This window comes from Nestor notabilis, unplaced genomic scaffold, assembly GCF_000696875.1.
Source record: "Nestor notabilis isolate BGI_N333 unplaced genomic scaffold, ASM69687v1 scaffold26657, whole genome shotgun sequence".
Classification (NCBI taxonomy): Eukaryota; Metazoa; Chordata; class Aves; order Psittaciformes; family Psittacidae; genus Nestor; species Nestor notabilis.
Window position 1 is genome coordinate 33280 of NW_009935615.1, and position 16887 is coordinate 50166.

The window sequence follows — 16887 nt, forward strand, 5'->3', positions numbered from 1 at the left end:
AGGCTCTTCTTTGAATGCCCCTGCATTATAGACACCTCAGGGATGTCCCTTGTGAGTCTGGTGAGAGAGCAGGAGGGAGAGGCAAAGCCAGTGCCAGTGGTGGTCAGGGGAGCAGCTCAAGTCTGTGGCCAGAAGGGGACAGACATGGCACTGGGTCTGGTAAGGAGAGACTTTGAACAAGTGCCTCACTGCTCTCTGAAGCTGAAATGTGTTTGAGAGAGGAACTTTCCCAGAGGAAATGTTAGTTCTGGGTCTGGAATTACTCATTCTTTGTTATTCCTGGAAAGGTGCAACGTTTCAGAGATCTTCTAAATATCAACAGTGATGAGATGATGATGCAAACTGCATCAGGAGAGGCTATTACAAGCCTGGGGAGGACACATGACCCTTGCTTTTGATTTCAGTTTAGCAGTTCTGCATGTTTTGGGTTTGTCTTCCAAGATCAGTGTTCCCTTCTGTCCCTGTGAGTGAGCTGTGGCTGCCAGCGGGCTGAAAACTGGGAGCAGAGATGAAAATAATTATGGGCAGGGATGGAAATGAAAGTGTTTCCAGGTGGCTTCCTGCCTTTTACATGGCTCCGTCCTGCTTACAAGAGCAGGGGGATAAGAGAACTCTTAGCTGGTCCCTTGCTGTGAGTAAAGTACATCCTTGCCTGCAGGGAGAGAGCTGGAGATATAAATCCGTGCTTCAGAAAGGTGCGTTACACAAGAGAACTGCCTTCTTACTGTGTTTGGGGGTTTGAGTTTATCAGTGGTCAGAGTGGCTTGGAAATTAAATTCTTGTTGTTCACAAATAAAATGTGTTAGCAGCAAGAGAGGAAATTGAAGAAAGTGGAAATAGCTGGATTAGACCAGCAAAGGGTCCACCTTTCTGCATGCTGTGATCAATACCACTGGCTCAAAGGAAAATGCAGCGAAGCTCTCTGGTGTTAGTACTATCTGCTCCAGAAGTCAAGCTCACACCTGCTTACACTTGTGATGAGCTTGTAATTCTTATTTCCTAGGATGAGGAGACACCAAAACCATGCCAGTGGCAGGACTGCCCCAGCACTGGTGTTCCCCATATCTGCAGGTGGACCCAGCTGGGACCCCTCATTCCTCACCATAGTATGCAAACCCTGAGTGCTCTCTGGTGGCCAGGAAAACTGAGCCATTTTCTGTCATCCAGCCACTTACAAAACACAGCAGGTTGCCAAGTGTCTGACAAAGAAGCTGCAAAATTACAGCAACCCACTACTTACTGCTCGTTAGCACTTCTTAGCTCTGTAAGTGCTTTAGATTGGGCTTCATTTATGTATTTTCGTGAGTACTTCGGTTTTTCTTGGCACTGCTGGACCAGGGTCACACAAAACTGACTGGAAATCCCTGTTTCCCTTTCCCTGGTTCAATTTGCCTCCCCTTTTTTAACAAGATGCAGGCAGAGGTAACCTGAAGGACAGTACATGCTGTCAGCGCTTGTAAAAATAGTTAAGGTGTGTGAATGGGATGGAGCTGCTCTGTTTTCTGCAGCAACAGCCCAAAGGTGTTCAGAAGCTCTGGTTGCTGCAGTTGGCAGTGGGGGCTGCTGATCCCCTCCAGGAGACTGCATTGGCTGTACTACCTGGACTGCCACAGCCATCAGCTTGTATGTAATAGTGCATACAGACCCTGGAAATCAGGAGCTGGTATAGAAGGCATTATGCTGAGACACAGAATATACCCAGACACAGCCTCAATACAGTATATAAACATATATGCTGCATTGTACATGTCCATCCCAACTAGGGAATATGTATTCTTTTTGCACGAAAGTGCTAGCAATGAGCAAATACAGCTGAATATGGTAAAAGCTTTATAGGGAGAGTGAAGGTTACTTGTGGCAGGGGAAGGAACCCAGTCATATTCAGGCTGTTTGACTTAGAGAACCTGCTCTGATAATTCTGGTCGGAATTGTTTTTCACTCTAAGACACGTCTCAGCTGTCACACTGAAGTCAGGTTGGCTGGGAGCCTGGACTCATCTTGGACTGTGTGAGAGTCCTTTTTTGTCTCTAAGTATACTCCTTTTTCCTCAGCTCTTCATTTTTCCAATAGAGTTCTGGCACGGGCAGTCTTATCTGTCTGTTATGTCTCTCTCTGACCTATTTCATTGGCTAAAACTCCCCCTGCCTTCCCTTAGATGAGCTCAGACAGGTCTGGGTGATGGCTAACAACAACCTCAAAGACAGGGAAATGACAACTGGGTTTTGTTTTGCTTCAGTTGCTGATGAATCTGCTCCAGAGCATCCCTGATACAACCTCCTGAGCTCTAAAGCAACTTGGGGGCCTTCCCCACATGCTTCCCCATACAGATGGCTGTCCTGAGGTCTGGGGTGGGACACCCAGGCTCTCTGAAGGGGTGGAAGCAGCCACCCAGCGCGGGGGAGTGAGCTGTGCTGTGCAGCCAGCTTGTACCTTCAGCTGTTTTGTCTTAAAATACCCACTGGTGTCATTTTTTACATCCTACAGTCTTTATCCCAAGCTGTGTATCTCACCCTTAAATGGAGCTGTATTTTTAATTGCTGGCAGAGTATTATTATTAGACTCGAGCCTGCTGCTAATGTGCTGTGTGGCTCTGCAGAGAGCTCGATGAACCAACCTCATGTTGCAGGCAGGCAGGGATGAATCCTCCTGCTTGTCTGCAGCCAATACACGTCCTAAAATGTGTCCTCTCCCAATCAGGCTTATTGTCAAGACCCTCACTTGAGGGAAAAGCCCACTTGAAAGCTGTTCTCCAGCCCCATTATCCTGCTAAAAGGTGACGGAACGCTGTGATGTGGGTGGCAGTGGGGCAGCACTGGTTGCTTGCTGCCCATACAGTGAAATGTCAGCCTTGTGATGGGGAAAATCTGACCACTTCCTACACAACTGGGTGCCAGTGGTAGTCCATCTCAGGGGACCATGGCACACGTGCAGAGAGAAGACTTGTCTCCTAGCCATGGAGTAGCAAAGAGGCTTTCAGAAATGAGTGTGGGTTCATAAGCCCACTGAAATGGAGACGTTTAATTCAAGTCACAAGTGTGCTAACCGTGGGGAAGCAACAGAGTAAAGGACCCTATGGGGAGGCAAGGAAGAAAGGTGTGAGAAGCCATCACCCTGCAGCACGGTGCTTTCTAGGGACACAGGGGGCTGGAACAACAGTGCAAAAGCCACAGCAACAGAACAGTGTGTAGCATGGCTGGGCTGGGACCCTGGCAGGTTACTGGCTTCCCTGTGGGATGATTGTGTTGGCCATTTGGAAAATGTTCCAGACTGGGCATTACCTGGTGTTTAAATAGATACACTTTTCAAAACAGAAACTTTTGCTCATTTTAACACATAGCAGCGTGTCCATTACAGTAGGAAGTAAGCTGCTGGACCAGAGCAGTAGTGGGGCTGTAACAAAATGAAGGACAATTAATTAATTGATTAAAGCAACTGACCAGACTATGAAAGCACAATCAGCACATGAGCCTGCTGAAATTCTGTATCTGAGAGGAAAAGAAAATACTTTCTGATTCTTAGCAAATGACTTCACTTTGTAACTCATTAGTAACTCAAATGAAGTGTTAAAGTAAATCTCAAGGAAGTGAGTCAGAATTGGAGGACAAGGGGAGCCTTCAGCTGGCTGTATTGCAGCAGTGTTGGAGGAGAGTCAACATTTTGCCCTGTTCTACTGCTTCACACTTGCTTCCTTTCACCCTAAGCTCTTCAATGCATTGGTCCCTCTGCTTCCTTGGCTCCATTACCTGCAGGGAAGGGAATCCCATCCTTGTAGAATGGGGTCTGCAATATCTGCAGGGAAGCAAGCTCCCTGCTGCATGAGGGTGCAGTGTGCCTCTCCTATGCAGCACTCACGCAAGAAACAAAGTCAGCCTTGCATGGTGCGTTTGGGATACAGTTTGATTTGTTTTCTTACCCTTGTTTAAGTTCTTCTGGCAAGCATGAGCCAAGGGTTTATCTGTGTTTTGCTGGAAGAGGCACTACTGCCAGAATCTTTTCAAGAATGGGCTTTTTTTGCTGTTTACTGAGGCTGCAGTTATAAATGTCATGGGGGGAGACTGCAGCCCTTCTCTGCTGCGCTGAATCATGGTGCCAACACTTCTACTGCAGAGCCCAAACTGAGCATGTGGTGTCTCGGCTCAATCTGATTTTCCCTATGTTCTTTTGCAGATCACACAAGTGAATTAATTCCCCCTACTCCTGTTTCCCTCACACCAAATGGGTCCTAGAAATCTTCCACTGATAAAGCATTGCAGCAATTTCCACATTTCCAAGATTACACTGATACAGAACATTCCTGGAAACAACTTTGTTTTCTAACACTATAAATGGGGGGGGAGGCAGAGCCCTGGGTACTATTCTCCCTAGACCAGGGTTAGATTCTTGCCCTTTTCACAATCCCATGGGATTGACTATTAAGTACAGAGACTGATACAGAACTTTGCAGGATGCAAAGAGGATTTTTTCTGTGTCTTTTCCAACTGCCCTTAAACTCAGGAGCTGCAGTTCCTACTTTTATTAATAAACCTCATTTAAAGCAAGTGCCCATTTGAAAAGAATTCTGCCTGGTTACATGTACATAAAGCTTTTCATTTTAGCAGAGAAGAATTTGGGTTTGAAGTAGCAAAGTGTGAGTGACCTGAAAGCCTTGATTGGGAATGTAAGAAAGAGTAAATTACCTTGGAATTGAAAATGCCATTGCTACATAGCAGGATAAGAAACCTTGTGACATTGGCAGTGTGCTGAGATTAGAATATATCTAACTACATAGCAAGAAAAGCAATCTCCTCTTTGCCACGAGAAGAAATGGGAATTGTTGTGGGTATTATTATTTCTCCTTCTCTGCCTTAAAAATTAATTGAAGTGATGGAACATAACACTGTGATAAGAGAATTAATTACACACCTCTAAATGCTCCTGTCTAACTGTGTCGCTGTGCTGCTAATTTCTCAGCCTCTCAACATTGCCTACAGTCACATCTACAGCTCCTACCGCAACTTCGTGGGGCCACCTCATTTCAAGACCATCTGCAGGCTTCTTGGCTATCAAGGCATTGCTGTGGTCATGGAAGAGCTGTTGAAGATTGTCAAGAGCCTGGTAATTATGAATCTAATCCTGGCAATGGAGAAACCTCGATGTCTTGAGAGGCATAGGTTGGATGGCCAGCCTGGACTTTGGGTTCAGGGTGTTCACATCTGGGCATCTTCATATCCCTTGATTCATGCTGAAACACTTGTATTAATGGTTGATTTTCACTGTTGCTGAGGAATCCCACTGTTTGCTGTGGGATGATGGAGTGTTTCCATCATCTTGAAGTGTTAACTGTGATCAGCCACCTACCTCTGGGGGTGGTGGAGTTGGCATGCAGCTTTGCTAAAAGCCATTGGGAAGTGATCGGGTGGGACAAGGCACTCGCTGTCCCTCAGCACTGCCTATGCTGCAGTCTGGGACACCTTCAAGACATGTGCTCATGCTCAGTGATAGCACAAGAGCACTCTGTCTCACTGCCTTGTGATAGCCTGGAGAGCTGCTGGAAGGCAGAGAGCAGGCAGCAAAACTGATGAAACCAACTTTTTCAATCATTATAAGAAATTTCCTGCTATAGGTGAGTCCTTATTCAAGTCATACTGTCCATTTCTATCAAGTATTCTGAAGCCAGCCTGCCAATAGCCCTGTCTGCTTTCTAGTTCTTTTTCAGAAGAGAAATGTGATGTCCCCAGGGAAATGATCCCATATACTCCCTAAGGGCACTAACAATATCAAGCATTAAGAAAGGAGGAGGGAGTGTGCAAAAACATATAGTTTTTCATGTCATGCTTTTCAGCTACGACCCTTGCTTTACTGGAAAGACAATTTTCATTCATTATAAATATCTAAATTCTGGTTTGATTGCAATGACGGCTTTTTGAACTTGTCTAACAAAGCAGTGTAAAACTGAAAACCTCAAGTGCATATCCAGTTTCCCTGCTGTTAAAGGATCATAGTTACTGAAGATGTAATTTGTGTCACTTGGTTGAAAATGCTGTAGCTTGTGTGCGAGATCAGACAGCATTCAGCACAAAGACAAAGATTTCATGTTTGGCTAAATAGTGTTTAGTGCATAATCCTGCATAATGTATCTACAGGATGCAGGTATATCACTGCAAATGACAGCAGGCACTTTTAACTAAGAAATATTCTTTGCTCTTTTCCATATTAGTTCAAAACATCAGATCTACAGAAACTTGTTCTACATGCTTGTAAATTCTTGTTTAAATTCCAAGTATTTGGTGATCATTCCTCAGATGGAAGGAGCATTTCCTGTGTTGGGGAATGACTCCTATAGCACCTCTGGTGAAATGCTTTTTGGGTTAGGAGCACAAGTCCAGCTGGATCCGAGACTGAGCCTTGTTTGGATTTCAGCTGCAAACAATGCAAACACAGCAGGCTGTATTTTGAAGTCGAAAGTCTGTGCAGCTGTGATTGATTATTTGGGAGGAAGCTGTAAAAGCACTCTAATTCCATACACTCAGTCTGAATTTTATATTTGAGTGAAATCCAAAATAAGCAAGTTCTTGGATTCCAGCTAAAAATTCATCCTGTACTGCCAGATGTGGACCCATCCACAACCAGCCTGTTTCAAAACCAATTCCAGGAGAAGACCATCATTCCAGCTTAACCTCCCTTTGTCTCCGACAGCTACAAGGCACCATCCTGCAGTATGTGAAGACACTGATCGAAGTAATGCCCAAGATATGCCGCTTGCCAAGACATGAATATGGCTCTCCAGGTGGGTGTGCCTGATAGATGCTTGAGCAAGAGCTTGCCCATGTATTGGTACAGCATTGAGTCAGGCACACACTAGTAATTAAACAAGGCTTGGCACCTGACATGCCAGTGCAACACACAGCCAGGCTTGCTGGGACACACTTTCAGCTGCTTTGCTATTGACACTGGAACATGAATAGAAAACTTTTCCAGGAAATCTCCTGTTGGAAATTTCCCTTTGAACACACAGATGGCTGATAAGGGAATGTCTTCTAGTAGATTCTGTTTTATTTTCAGGATTCTGTAAGCTTTTTTTATTGTGGGTTCACTGATATTTTTCAAAAGCTCTACTCAGTTAACACGAAGATTTTTTGCAGTCTGCCATTGAGGTGGAAGGGGAAACTCTGGCTGGTATACATGAGCCAGCACCAGCACATCCATTACAGTCTTGAATCTCTTCTTCTCCTCTGATGAGGAAATCCAAGAAGTTCATATAGATTACTCCCTATTTCCCAAGGGTTACTGAAAGCAGGATGAGACACTGCATCCTAGTTCTCCCCAATACCAATCTCCATCTATCTGTTTAGCAGTTACAGCTTGCAATTTGTGATTAAGAAAATATCAGGCACTGATTGTCATTTTATCCAAGTTATCAAGGGTGATTCTGCTCTCGCTTTTCTGACTGTCCTTCCTTGTCTTTTAAGGAATCCTGGAGTTTTTCCACCATCAGCTGAAGGACATCATTGAGTACGCAGAGCTGAAGACTGATGTGTTCCAGAGCCTCAGAGAAGTGGGCAATGCCATTCTCTTCTGCCTCCTTATCGAGCAGGCTTTGGTAAGGCAACACCCCCCGCACAACAGATCATACTTGAAATTGCCAGCTCAAGACTATGTGTGGAAGTGGGTTTTCCAGCAGAAGAGTTTGGGAAATGTTACTTTCCAGCTTCTCGTGTGCTCGGGGTCTGTCTGGGGCTGGTACTGGGCTCTGTGGGCATGTCCATGGATGGTGTGCATTGGCACTTGGTCGCTGACATCTGGGATTGCTGGATGAGAATCTGAATACTGGAAGATCTAGATTTAATTCTTGGACCCAAAGCTATCCCTTGTTTGTCCTTCTCAGAAATAAAACCAACTGGAGCTTATTTCTAGATTGTAAGCTCTCTGGGGCAGGGATCAATACTTTTTTATATACATATTTGTACAGCGAGAAACAGATTTGAGCCCTTTGCTCTTTTGGGTTGCCAGTGCAATGAAAAAAACCTGATTGATTCTAATGGTGGTAGGGATAAAGTAATCTAACAGGAAGGAAACCTCAGAAGAACTGATGGTAAATTTCCTCCGACTTATCTTTACTGAATACTTAGATGGAACAATGACTTGGTATTGCCCCCATACAACTATTTCTCTCAGCTCATGTGGTCCTCTTTCTGGTATGGGGCAAAGACTATGGCTGCATGCCACGTGTCTTCTTAGCTTCTAGTTTTTCACATGATAAATTCACTTTGTAATGAATTTATCTCATACTTTGGCCTAGAGCCAACTGAGGTGTCTTTTGTAACACGATTTTATATTAAAAATGCATATTTCATCTCATAATGGTTTTGACAGGGGTATATTTTGCAGTTTTCCCAGCAATATTTCAGAAAGACTTCCCCAACATAGGATGAGGTTTCCAAGCCAAGTCAGAAAGTTTTGTTCAGAGCAAAACTAGAAGGAAGTTCAAAGATTCCATGTTTTATCCAACCATAGAGCACAGAGAAAACCAAAAATCTCTTCATATCCTCAGAATGGATGTTTCTGCCCTTGTCTTTGCATTTTAACCCCAGATAGAGAGACTTTTAGTTCCTGATATGCTATATTCAGTGAGCAGTAGTTGTGTAAGATTAACTAGAGAGATGTGTCTCACCTAGCAGCTTGGCTTTATTTTATAGAATGACCAGAGTTGACAGCTATATCCTGGCAGTTTCTGTTCCCTTTGTGGCTTCGTCACTGCTTTCTGCTGTTCTCAGTGTTGGATTTTTATGCTGGATGTACTGCATTTGCCTTTTGCCTCCCATCTTTAAATGGACACTTAAGGGACACGTGGTGTTTTCTTTTAGAAATCCTTCATTTCAATGCAGAAATGTTCCTGCAGCCCCAGGAGCTGTACATCAGCAGTGCACTGGCATTTCAGAATAGCAGAAAATAAAGAAAAGAAGATGGTGAGAATTTGGGGTCCCTTTAGGAAGGTTGCCTATCAAAATCCACATATGCCTGCTTTCCGTGCAAGCCAAAAGGCCTCTCCCTCTCTGATCCCCTATTTTTCCACACAGGAATATGTTCAGAATATAAAGCCATTTGCATGCAGTGGGCACCGGTTCTCACTTGCTTGAAGATGTCAGATGAGTAGAGCCATCACGTTAAAAGATTTTCCCTCTAATGGAGCTCTTATGCAGCAGGAGCAATTGCTTTTACAGTGCAGTTATCTTCATAGCTGTTAGAATGATCTAAGGCTGGTGGTATTTGCTGGCAGAGACTGCTCTAGTGAAGATGTGCGGTCTGCTTTTGTCTACCCCCTTTTTACTGTTCAAATCTGAGGAATGAGGCGTTGCTTGGGATTAAGTTTATAAGCAGAATTCTTAGGTAATGGGCCTTGGCGAGGAGTTATATTTATAACATGACTAATTTTGGGACAGATACCAGGTGACTGCAGGCTGCAAATGGTGAAAATACTCTCTTTATCAGAGAGAAACAGCAGTGAAAGAATGTTCATCTAGGAAGGAATAGTGTTGCGCAAACAAAATAACCAAGGTGACAGGCACACTCCGTTAGCATCAGCATTTCTCTGTCCATGGAGAGACCCTGGTCTGCTCCTGTCCCTCCAGCGCTGTGTCACAAACTGCACTCCCACAAACTTGCTCTCATTCCAGCATCCATGTGCCAGTACAGCCTCCTGCAGCTCCATGCTACACTATCCTCTCCCTCTTGGCTGGAAGGTGGGGAATCCACCCGTGCATCTCAAACAGACCCAGCCGAGTCATTCCATTGGGCCCCCAAATATCTTTTGCTGCACTGTCATGACCTGCTTTCGAGTGTGTCTACATCTCTACAATAAGCACAGAACTGAAAGCATGTCCTAGAACTAGACTTTTATAGGAGCAAACTAATGCCTTGTCCTGACGCAATGCCTCTGTGTTAAACAGCTTTGGTTTCCTTGCTGCTGTTTCCCATTGCAGACTCGTATACAGTGTATTGTCGGCCATCGCTCCTCAGTCTCCACCTGCCTATTTCTAGGTTTCTCCTCCTTGTGCATCTGTGTTTGGGATTATTTTTTCTCAAGTGCATCGGCATGCATTCTCTCAGGTGGCATCTCATGATGTTATTCCTCTCTGGACTTCTGTATTACTCTGTATTAGCCCTGGTAACTACACCACTGGGATCCTGGTCTGATATCCCTGGCTGAGAACAATCTATGAACAACCAAATGATTTCAGACCAACATATTGTTTACCTATTTGCAATAGAGTCATGCACCGGTATATCTTACACGTACACATCCTAAAATAACTAAGCCAAAGGGTATCTTCCACCTGGGCTCTCTATGTAAAAATAAATAGCAGGAAGCTATCAGGGTAAGATGAAGCTGAAACCTCCATGTTCTTTATGCCCTCCTGCAGTGTTAGTAAATGGGGCAGAAAATAAATCTCTGGCCTTGTACAGGCAGGAAGTCGCTTCTTTGAGTTAAAGAAACTTCCTGGCTTAAGTTGAGAGGTATTTCTGTCAGTTTTGGTTCATTTAGGTTCAAACTGTTGGAGTTACTACTGAGTTGGGTTGGATTTGAATAGGTGCTGTAGCAGGAATTGTTGTAGTGTTGCCCAGGCCCCTGAGCCCTACACTCAACCCCTGTAGGTATTTTATAACTTACTTTATCTTTCTTTCTTCCTGCCTCAGTCCCAGGAAGAAGTTTGTGATTTGCTGCATGCTGCTCCCTTCCAAAATATTTTGCCCAGGGTCTACATCAAAGGTAAGAAGCTGAGAGGGAAGCAGTGGACAGACTCAAAGGTCTCTGACCAGAAGCTGTTTCTCTCCCATTTCTGTTGAGGATTAGTTCTGGCCCTGCTTCCCCCTTGAAAGAGATCAGTGCATACAGCCGAAAGTCAGGTGGAAACAAATGCCAAGGGTGCATTTTCTGTAGCCTAGTCACAGGCTGAAACCTTAGTTAGTTTGGGGGTTCCCTTTAAGGTTTTAAAGCTATTTTGCAGCCTCTTTGGAGAATGACAGCATGAAATGTCCATCTCAACAGAAGCGATCAGTAACAGGGCCATGCTTTTGGACATGTTTGATAAAGCTGCTGCTGAGGCTGCACTCGCGCATCCCTCCCTTCTCTGCATCACCGGTCCCCTCATTTGCTGTCGGTTTGGCTCACTGATCCAAAGTCTCGTTGGATGGTTGCTGGGGGGCAGCTCTGAGCAAACTCGGCGGAAATTGCGGGTCTCCACTTCCTCCTCTCATTTCACTGTTTGCTGCTCGCTTGACAGAAGGAGAACGCTTGGAGGTGCGCATGAAGCGTCTCGAAGCCAAGTATGCCCCACTTCACCTGGTTCCCTTAATAGAGAGGCTGGGCACTCCGCAGGTAAGGATTTCATTGAAAGGGATGGCTGTTGAAAACTCATAGCAGTCCCCACACGGCCTGTTTGGCCTTGGGAAAGTGATCCTTTTTTCCTTTTTTTTTTTCCTTCTTTTTTCTTTTTCTTTTTTTCCTTTTTTTCCCCCCCAAAACATCAATTGGACAATAAAATCACAATCCTTGCCCTAGCAGACATTTTGAAGGGAAACTCGTGAGCAGGTCCAGAGATGGTGTGTTGCTGCCTCCAGTTTGGAGGGCTGGTGGGGAGCTTAGGGCAAGCATGCTAAGAAGTCAGCTCTGAATAAGAACAACTCTGAAAAACTCTTCTTCTCCATTTTAAAAATAGAGAATTGCTGGGATGGTTTGAGGGGAAACTCCACGGGGCTGTCCCTAATCAATTGCCATCACTTTGGGATCCCATTTTAGGGCTGCAGTATGATCCATTTTTAAGCTCATCCGTGTCAAGGAATACATCTGAGAATGGTTTCCCTCCTAGCACATGCTTAGAGCTTCAGCACATGCTTAAAATTATGGCTCTGTTTAAGTGTCTTCTTGAGGTGGGTCTCAGCTTGGAAAAGATCTCTTGAGCAGAAATTGAGTATTGTTAAAAATATCTCTATAGATTGATCAATGTAGCAGGCAAAATTTGAGCTCCATGGATATCAATAGCGAAACTTCCACTCCCTACTTCATGGGGTTGATGGGATCAAAATCATTCAAAGTATTAAATGAATCAAACACCCCTTTTCTGTAATGTACTGCCGAGGGAATGGAGCAAACATTCAGGTGTATGAGGTGACAGATCTATGGCAAGCAGAAAGTTGATTTTCTTGTTTTTCTGATGGATCAAGGACCTTTTGAGCTTTGCTTCATTGGAAATTATACGAAACAAAGAAATTGGCTGGATAACTGAGGGCTTTGTCTTACTTTGTAGACACTCCTCTCACTTCCCATTGACTTCCTTTTAAAGGAGACACTCGAGAAAAAGAATTCACCTCTGTGTTTTTGTGTCTTTGTGTTGGTCTTTCTATCTCTCCTTCTTTCCATGCAAAATCATCATTAAAATCTGCTATTAGAGTCCACTCGTTGCTTATCCCTGCCACAGAATGGTGATGAAAACAAAAGGTATTTCATGTCCTGCTAGAAATGATTTTTCTCTGTAAACTGTTCCCATATTCACCACACGGGTACAGTTGAGTACCAGATCTTTTTTTTGAGCTCAGATGTAAATTAACACAAAGGTCACTTTCTATAGATGCCTCCATAGCTTCTAAGCTTGCTCCTTATGCAGTTTTGGACATGCATTTTGGAATTGCAGTTTTGGACACAGGCCATACAGGATATTTTCCTGCAGAATTCCTAAGTGCCTTTTAGCAATTGTCCAGAATCTGAGCAGAAGTTGCCTGCTAGATGCCTCTCCATAAGGGTGGCCCTATGTAATTACATGCTGCGAAGAGGCTGAGCCAGAAGCTGCTGCAGTTATTGGAAGTCTATCAGTCTTTGCAGGCTTTGGGCATGATTCTTGCCAGGTAACAAGCTGTAAATGAGGCATGGCACAACTGGATTTGTGCAATGGCAGGAAAACTGTCAGTGATTCTTGTAAATGATTGTTTTGCATTGAGAATCCAGAAGAAGCTGTTTGGTACGTAATTCATAAAGAACCAGGGGGGTGAAAGTGATTCCTTAAAGGAATATATCCCTTTTTAATGCTGATCATTGGGGTATTTAGTAAAGGGTTTTCTAAACTGCTTGATCAGTCTGATTTTTTCACTGGAAGTAATGGGAATTCTATCTGAAGATAGAAGGAATAAATGAGCCAGCACAGTGGCATCCTTTGACAATTTATCCTGAGGGCATCCTTCCTCTCCTGATCAGAGGAATCAGTGGGACCCCAGACTTCAAGGCAGATCTGGCCACAAGACTAATAGCTCTCCCGCTGCCTTCTCCATGTTAGATATCAGTAGTATACTTCTGTATCAAAGACTGCTCTTATGGTGATGAATTTTAGAACCAAATTCTGTCTGTGAATGTGCATAACTGAGTGGCATTACATCCTTTGAAAGCCAGATACATCCCTTTCTAGATTACGATTTCTTAAGAAACAGTATACTGAGATCACTGGACTAGTTTGTTGTCAAAAGCACCTGTTCTATCCCTATATCTTAGCAAACAGTAATGCTAACACTTAATTTATATTTGAAATAGCTTTACTTCTGCCGTGTGTCCATTTTGCCATCAGAGACTAGTATGTGCAGATGCTAATCTGTACCCATAAGAGCTTGGAGCAAGTGAGGAGACAGTGTACAGCCTCTAGCTATAAAAACAAGCTGGATAAAATAAACCTTTATTTGCCAAGCAAATATGTGCAAGAGTGTGCCATGAAACCAGTGGTACCATTTCTCTGTTTAACAGATCTAGGGATCCCAGGCCCAGTCTGGCCTCTGCACAGCAATACAGCTTTCCCTTGATATTTGCTATTAGTTGAACATTAATTGATCAGAGGTTCCCAGAATGTCCTTGAAATGGACAAGCAAGAACTGTAATGCTTCTAATTTCAACAGCCACCAAAATTAAATGCTTTAGTTTACTGCCAGCATAAACTAACTGCCAGGAAAGGGGATGTGCAGGCACGTTCATGTCTCTTTAGCATGGAATAGAGACAACCCAAGTAAACAGAGTATAATTCATGTTCCTATTATCTGGCCAGGACACGTGCCTGCCCATTGCACCAGATGCTCTGAGCCCCCATGGTGATGCTGATCAGGGTGACGTTTTTATAGGCATTACAGGGACAGCTGGAAGTGGAGCAAATGCTTAAAAACTACTTAAAGCTCCAGGAAGTCCTCTGGGATAGGCAGGGGGTTGGTAAATGTCACGCTTGTTCTGCATGCCTCTGTGAGAGTGGTGAGAGGGTAAAAGGCTCTGCTGGTGGGGCCAGGGCTCCGTGGCAGCCGCTCATCTACAGGGGTGAGCATGGCAGAGCTGGAGCCTCCCACAGCCACAGACATGACTCTAATAGCACTGAGCTCCCATTCCCTGTGTCATTTTGGGCAGTGCTGCAAAGAGGAGTCAGTAATGCTGCTGGAAATGGCAAGAAATGGGCAGCTAAGAGGAGCAGACTCCATGCTTGCACCCCAGCCCCACTCAGTGGGCTCAATATTCCTGTGCTGGGGAGGCCCAGCTTCCTTGTTCACAATCCCCCTTTGTTTTTCCCTCTGGGGGAGCAATGGGGCTGAGGTCAATTCTCTTTTAATTCTCCTCTAGTGTAAAAGCCAAATTAACTCCATCCAATGGAGCTATTCCAGATTTGTACATGTAAATCTGAGTGGGAATGGCACAGAAATTCTCCACATGTGTAAAGATTCTGCATCTGGAAAAAAGTATTTGACTTTCTTGTAAACCACAGGTTTTCCAGTATTAAGGTTCTGGTGGCTTCTTATCTTCCTCAGACCTATTTAACCCTAACTACAAAGGAAATCAAGAAAGCCATAGGCTATCTGCATGTTAAAGAGATGATGGCAATGTCCTGGGAAGCAAAATGTCCCTGTTCTCTCCTGTTTTATTTTCATAATATGCAGCAATCATGAAATTAAACCCAGCAACACTAAGTAGCACTAACAGAACAGCGTGCTAGCAGAATTAAGGATCAGTATTTCTGGTCAGAGCTCTGCCTTCAACTTTTGTTTTGTGATGCACAGAGTTATTTCAAAAGATACTGAGGTTGGTGAAATGTAACTGAGCACAATATTAAGTCTTCTTCCAGTTGAGGGATGAGTATTCTCTGGTGGGAAGTGCCATGGCAGCAGCCATCAGAGGTAAGGTTGGACCTTGCATGGGATGTGTGTTAACCTTGGAAGAGCCAGGGAGACTGGGAAGTGTTAAATCCAAGCAAGAGGCTCCGTCTGTATTACATCCTCACTTCTGTTTCTTTGGTTCTCCTCCTCCTCCTCAGCAAATAGCCATTGCCCGGGAGGGTGACCTGCTGACCAAGGAGCGGTTATGCTGCGGGCTGTCCATGTTTGAGGTGATCCTGACACGAATTAGGAGCTACCTGCAGGACCCCATCTGGCGCGGGCCACCCCCAACGAACGGGGTCATGCACGTGGATGAGTGCGTGGAGTTTCACCGGCTCTGGAGCGCCATGCAGTTTGTGTACTGCATCCCCGTGGGCACCAACGAGTTCACTGCAGAGTGAGTGTCAAGCAAGTGTCAGCAAGTCCCAAGGATGCCCTCAGCTGCAGCAATAGCCTCGACTAGTGTAGAGGTAGAAGGGGAATACAGGTTCTTGGTGAAAGGACTTTGTTGTGCATGGACATAAAGAGATGCCCAAAGAGCTTTCTATCTGAACTGGTGCAAAGAAGAAAGCAAAAGGACATGCCCAATGGGACATGGAGAAAGAGATGGGTAGATGGGCCAACAACCCAAGCCGAAGACTAGGTCTTCGTCCATCTTACCCTGTGATGCACCCTGCACAGCCTGGCCCTGGTGTAATTCTGCGTATCTCCTAAGTTAATTTTCTCTAGCTGTATTTCTGCTTTCTAGAAGTAGGGCTGAATCCAATTTCCCTGGGAATTCACCAAGGGAAGTTCCCGGGGCCATGGTAGGACTTCTCTCACATAATTCTATCCTGTAATTCTATCTCCCCACCCCATCAACCCTGTCCTCCTTCCAGGCAGTGCTTTGGAGATGGTCTGAACTGGGCAGGTTGCTCTATCATTGTTCTCCTTGGACAGCAACGGCGCTTTGACCTCTTTGACTTCTGCTACCACCTGCTGAAGGTGCAGAGGCAGGACGGGAAGGATGAAATCATCAAAAATGTGGTAAGTTGAAGGGCGAGGTCCCAAGGGACCTGAACCAGCACACTTCTCTATCTTGCTTTCTCCAAACTCATAAATTACAACCATGCCCGGTGTTAACCTTATTCATACTGGACACACTCACTGTGAGATTTCCATCTGCAGTCTCAGCAGAGAGGCCAAGATTTTAATTGCCTTGACCATCAAATCTTTTTTCTCCAGAGCTTTTCCCTTCCTCCTGGGGGTAGGAAGCTGGAGCTGAGAAGCTGGTATTTCCAGCAACCATCCTGTGATCTCAGTGGCTTAATCAATACGCAGCTGGCAGTCTAGACTTTAGAACTGTTAACTTAAGGACCACTCACTGACCTTGTTAATGCTCCGTTTTGCATCATCAGACCCTATAACGAAGTGAGTCACTGGTCCCTGGGAGGTGCTAAGTGAACTGTAACACATGTTACAGCAGCTTTGCTTTAGCAGAGGTTTCCAGCAGCAGCAGTTACTGGTACTTTTTGGCTGGTCAGATGACATAAAACTCTCTTCATATACTGTTTTTCTCCCTCACCATCCCTCCAGCCCTTGAAGAAGATGGCCGACAGGATCAGGAAGTATCAGATCCTGAACAACGAGATTTTTGCCATCCTGAACAAGTACATGAAGTCTGTGGAAACAGACAGTTCCACGGTGGAGCACGTGCGCTGCTTCCAGCCCCCCATCCACCAGTCGCTGGCCACTACCTGCTAG

The 16887-nt window shown here is 44.8% G+C and overlaps 1 protein-coding gene across 4 annotated transcripts in view; it reads left to right on the plus strand.

Moving 5' to 3' along the window:
* The window catches only part of LOC104408357 (cytoplasmic FMR1-interacting protein 2), a 44225-nt gene extending 27338 nt beyond the window's left edge, over positions 1-16887 (plus strand). For all 4 annotated transcript variants that reach the window (XM_010017928.1, XM_010017929.1, XM_010017930.1 and 1 more), the window contains 8 exons: positions 4951-5094; positions 6676-6766; positions 7449-7579; positions 10675-10747; positions 11262-11356; positions 15303-15541; positions 16023-16170; positions 16720-16887. In XM_010017928.1, the coding sequence (XP_010016230.1) occupies positions 4951-5094; positions 6676-6766; positions 7449-7579; positions 10675-10747; positions 11262-11356; positions 15303-15541; positions 16023-16170; positions 16720-16887 (1089 nt within the window). The remainder of the gene's footprint in view (positions 1-4950; positions 5095-6675; positions 6767-7448; positions 7580-10674; positions 10748-11261; positions 11357-15302; positions 15542-16022; positions 16171-16719) is intronic.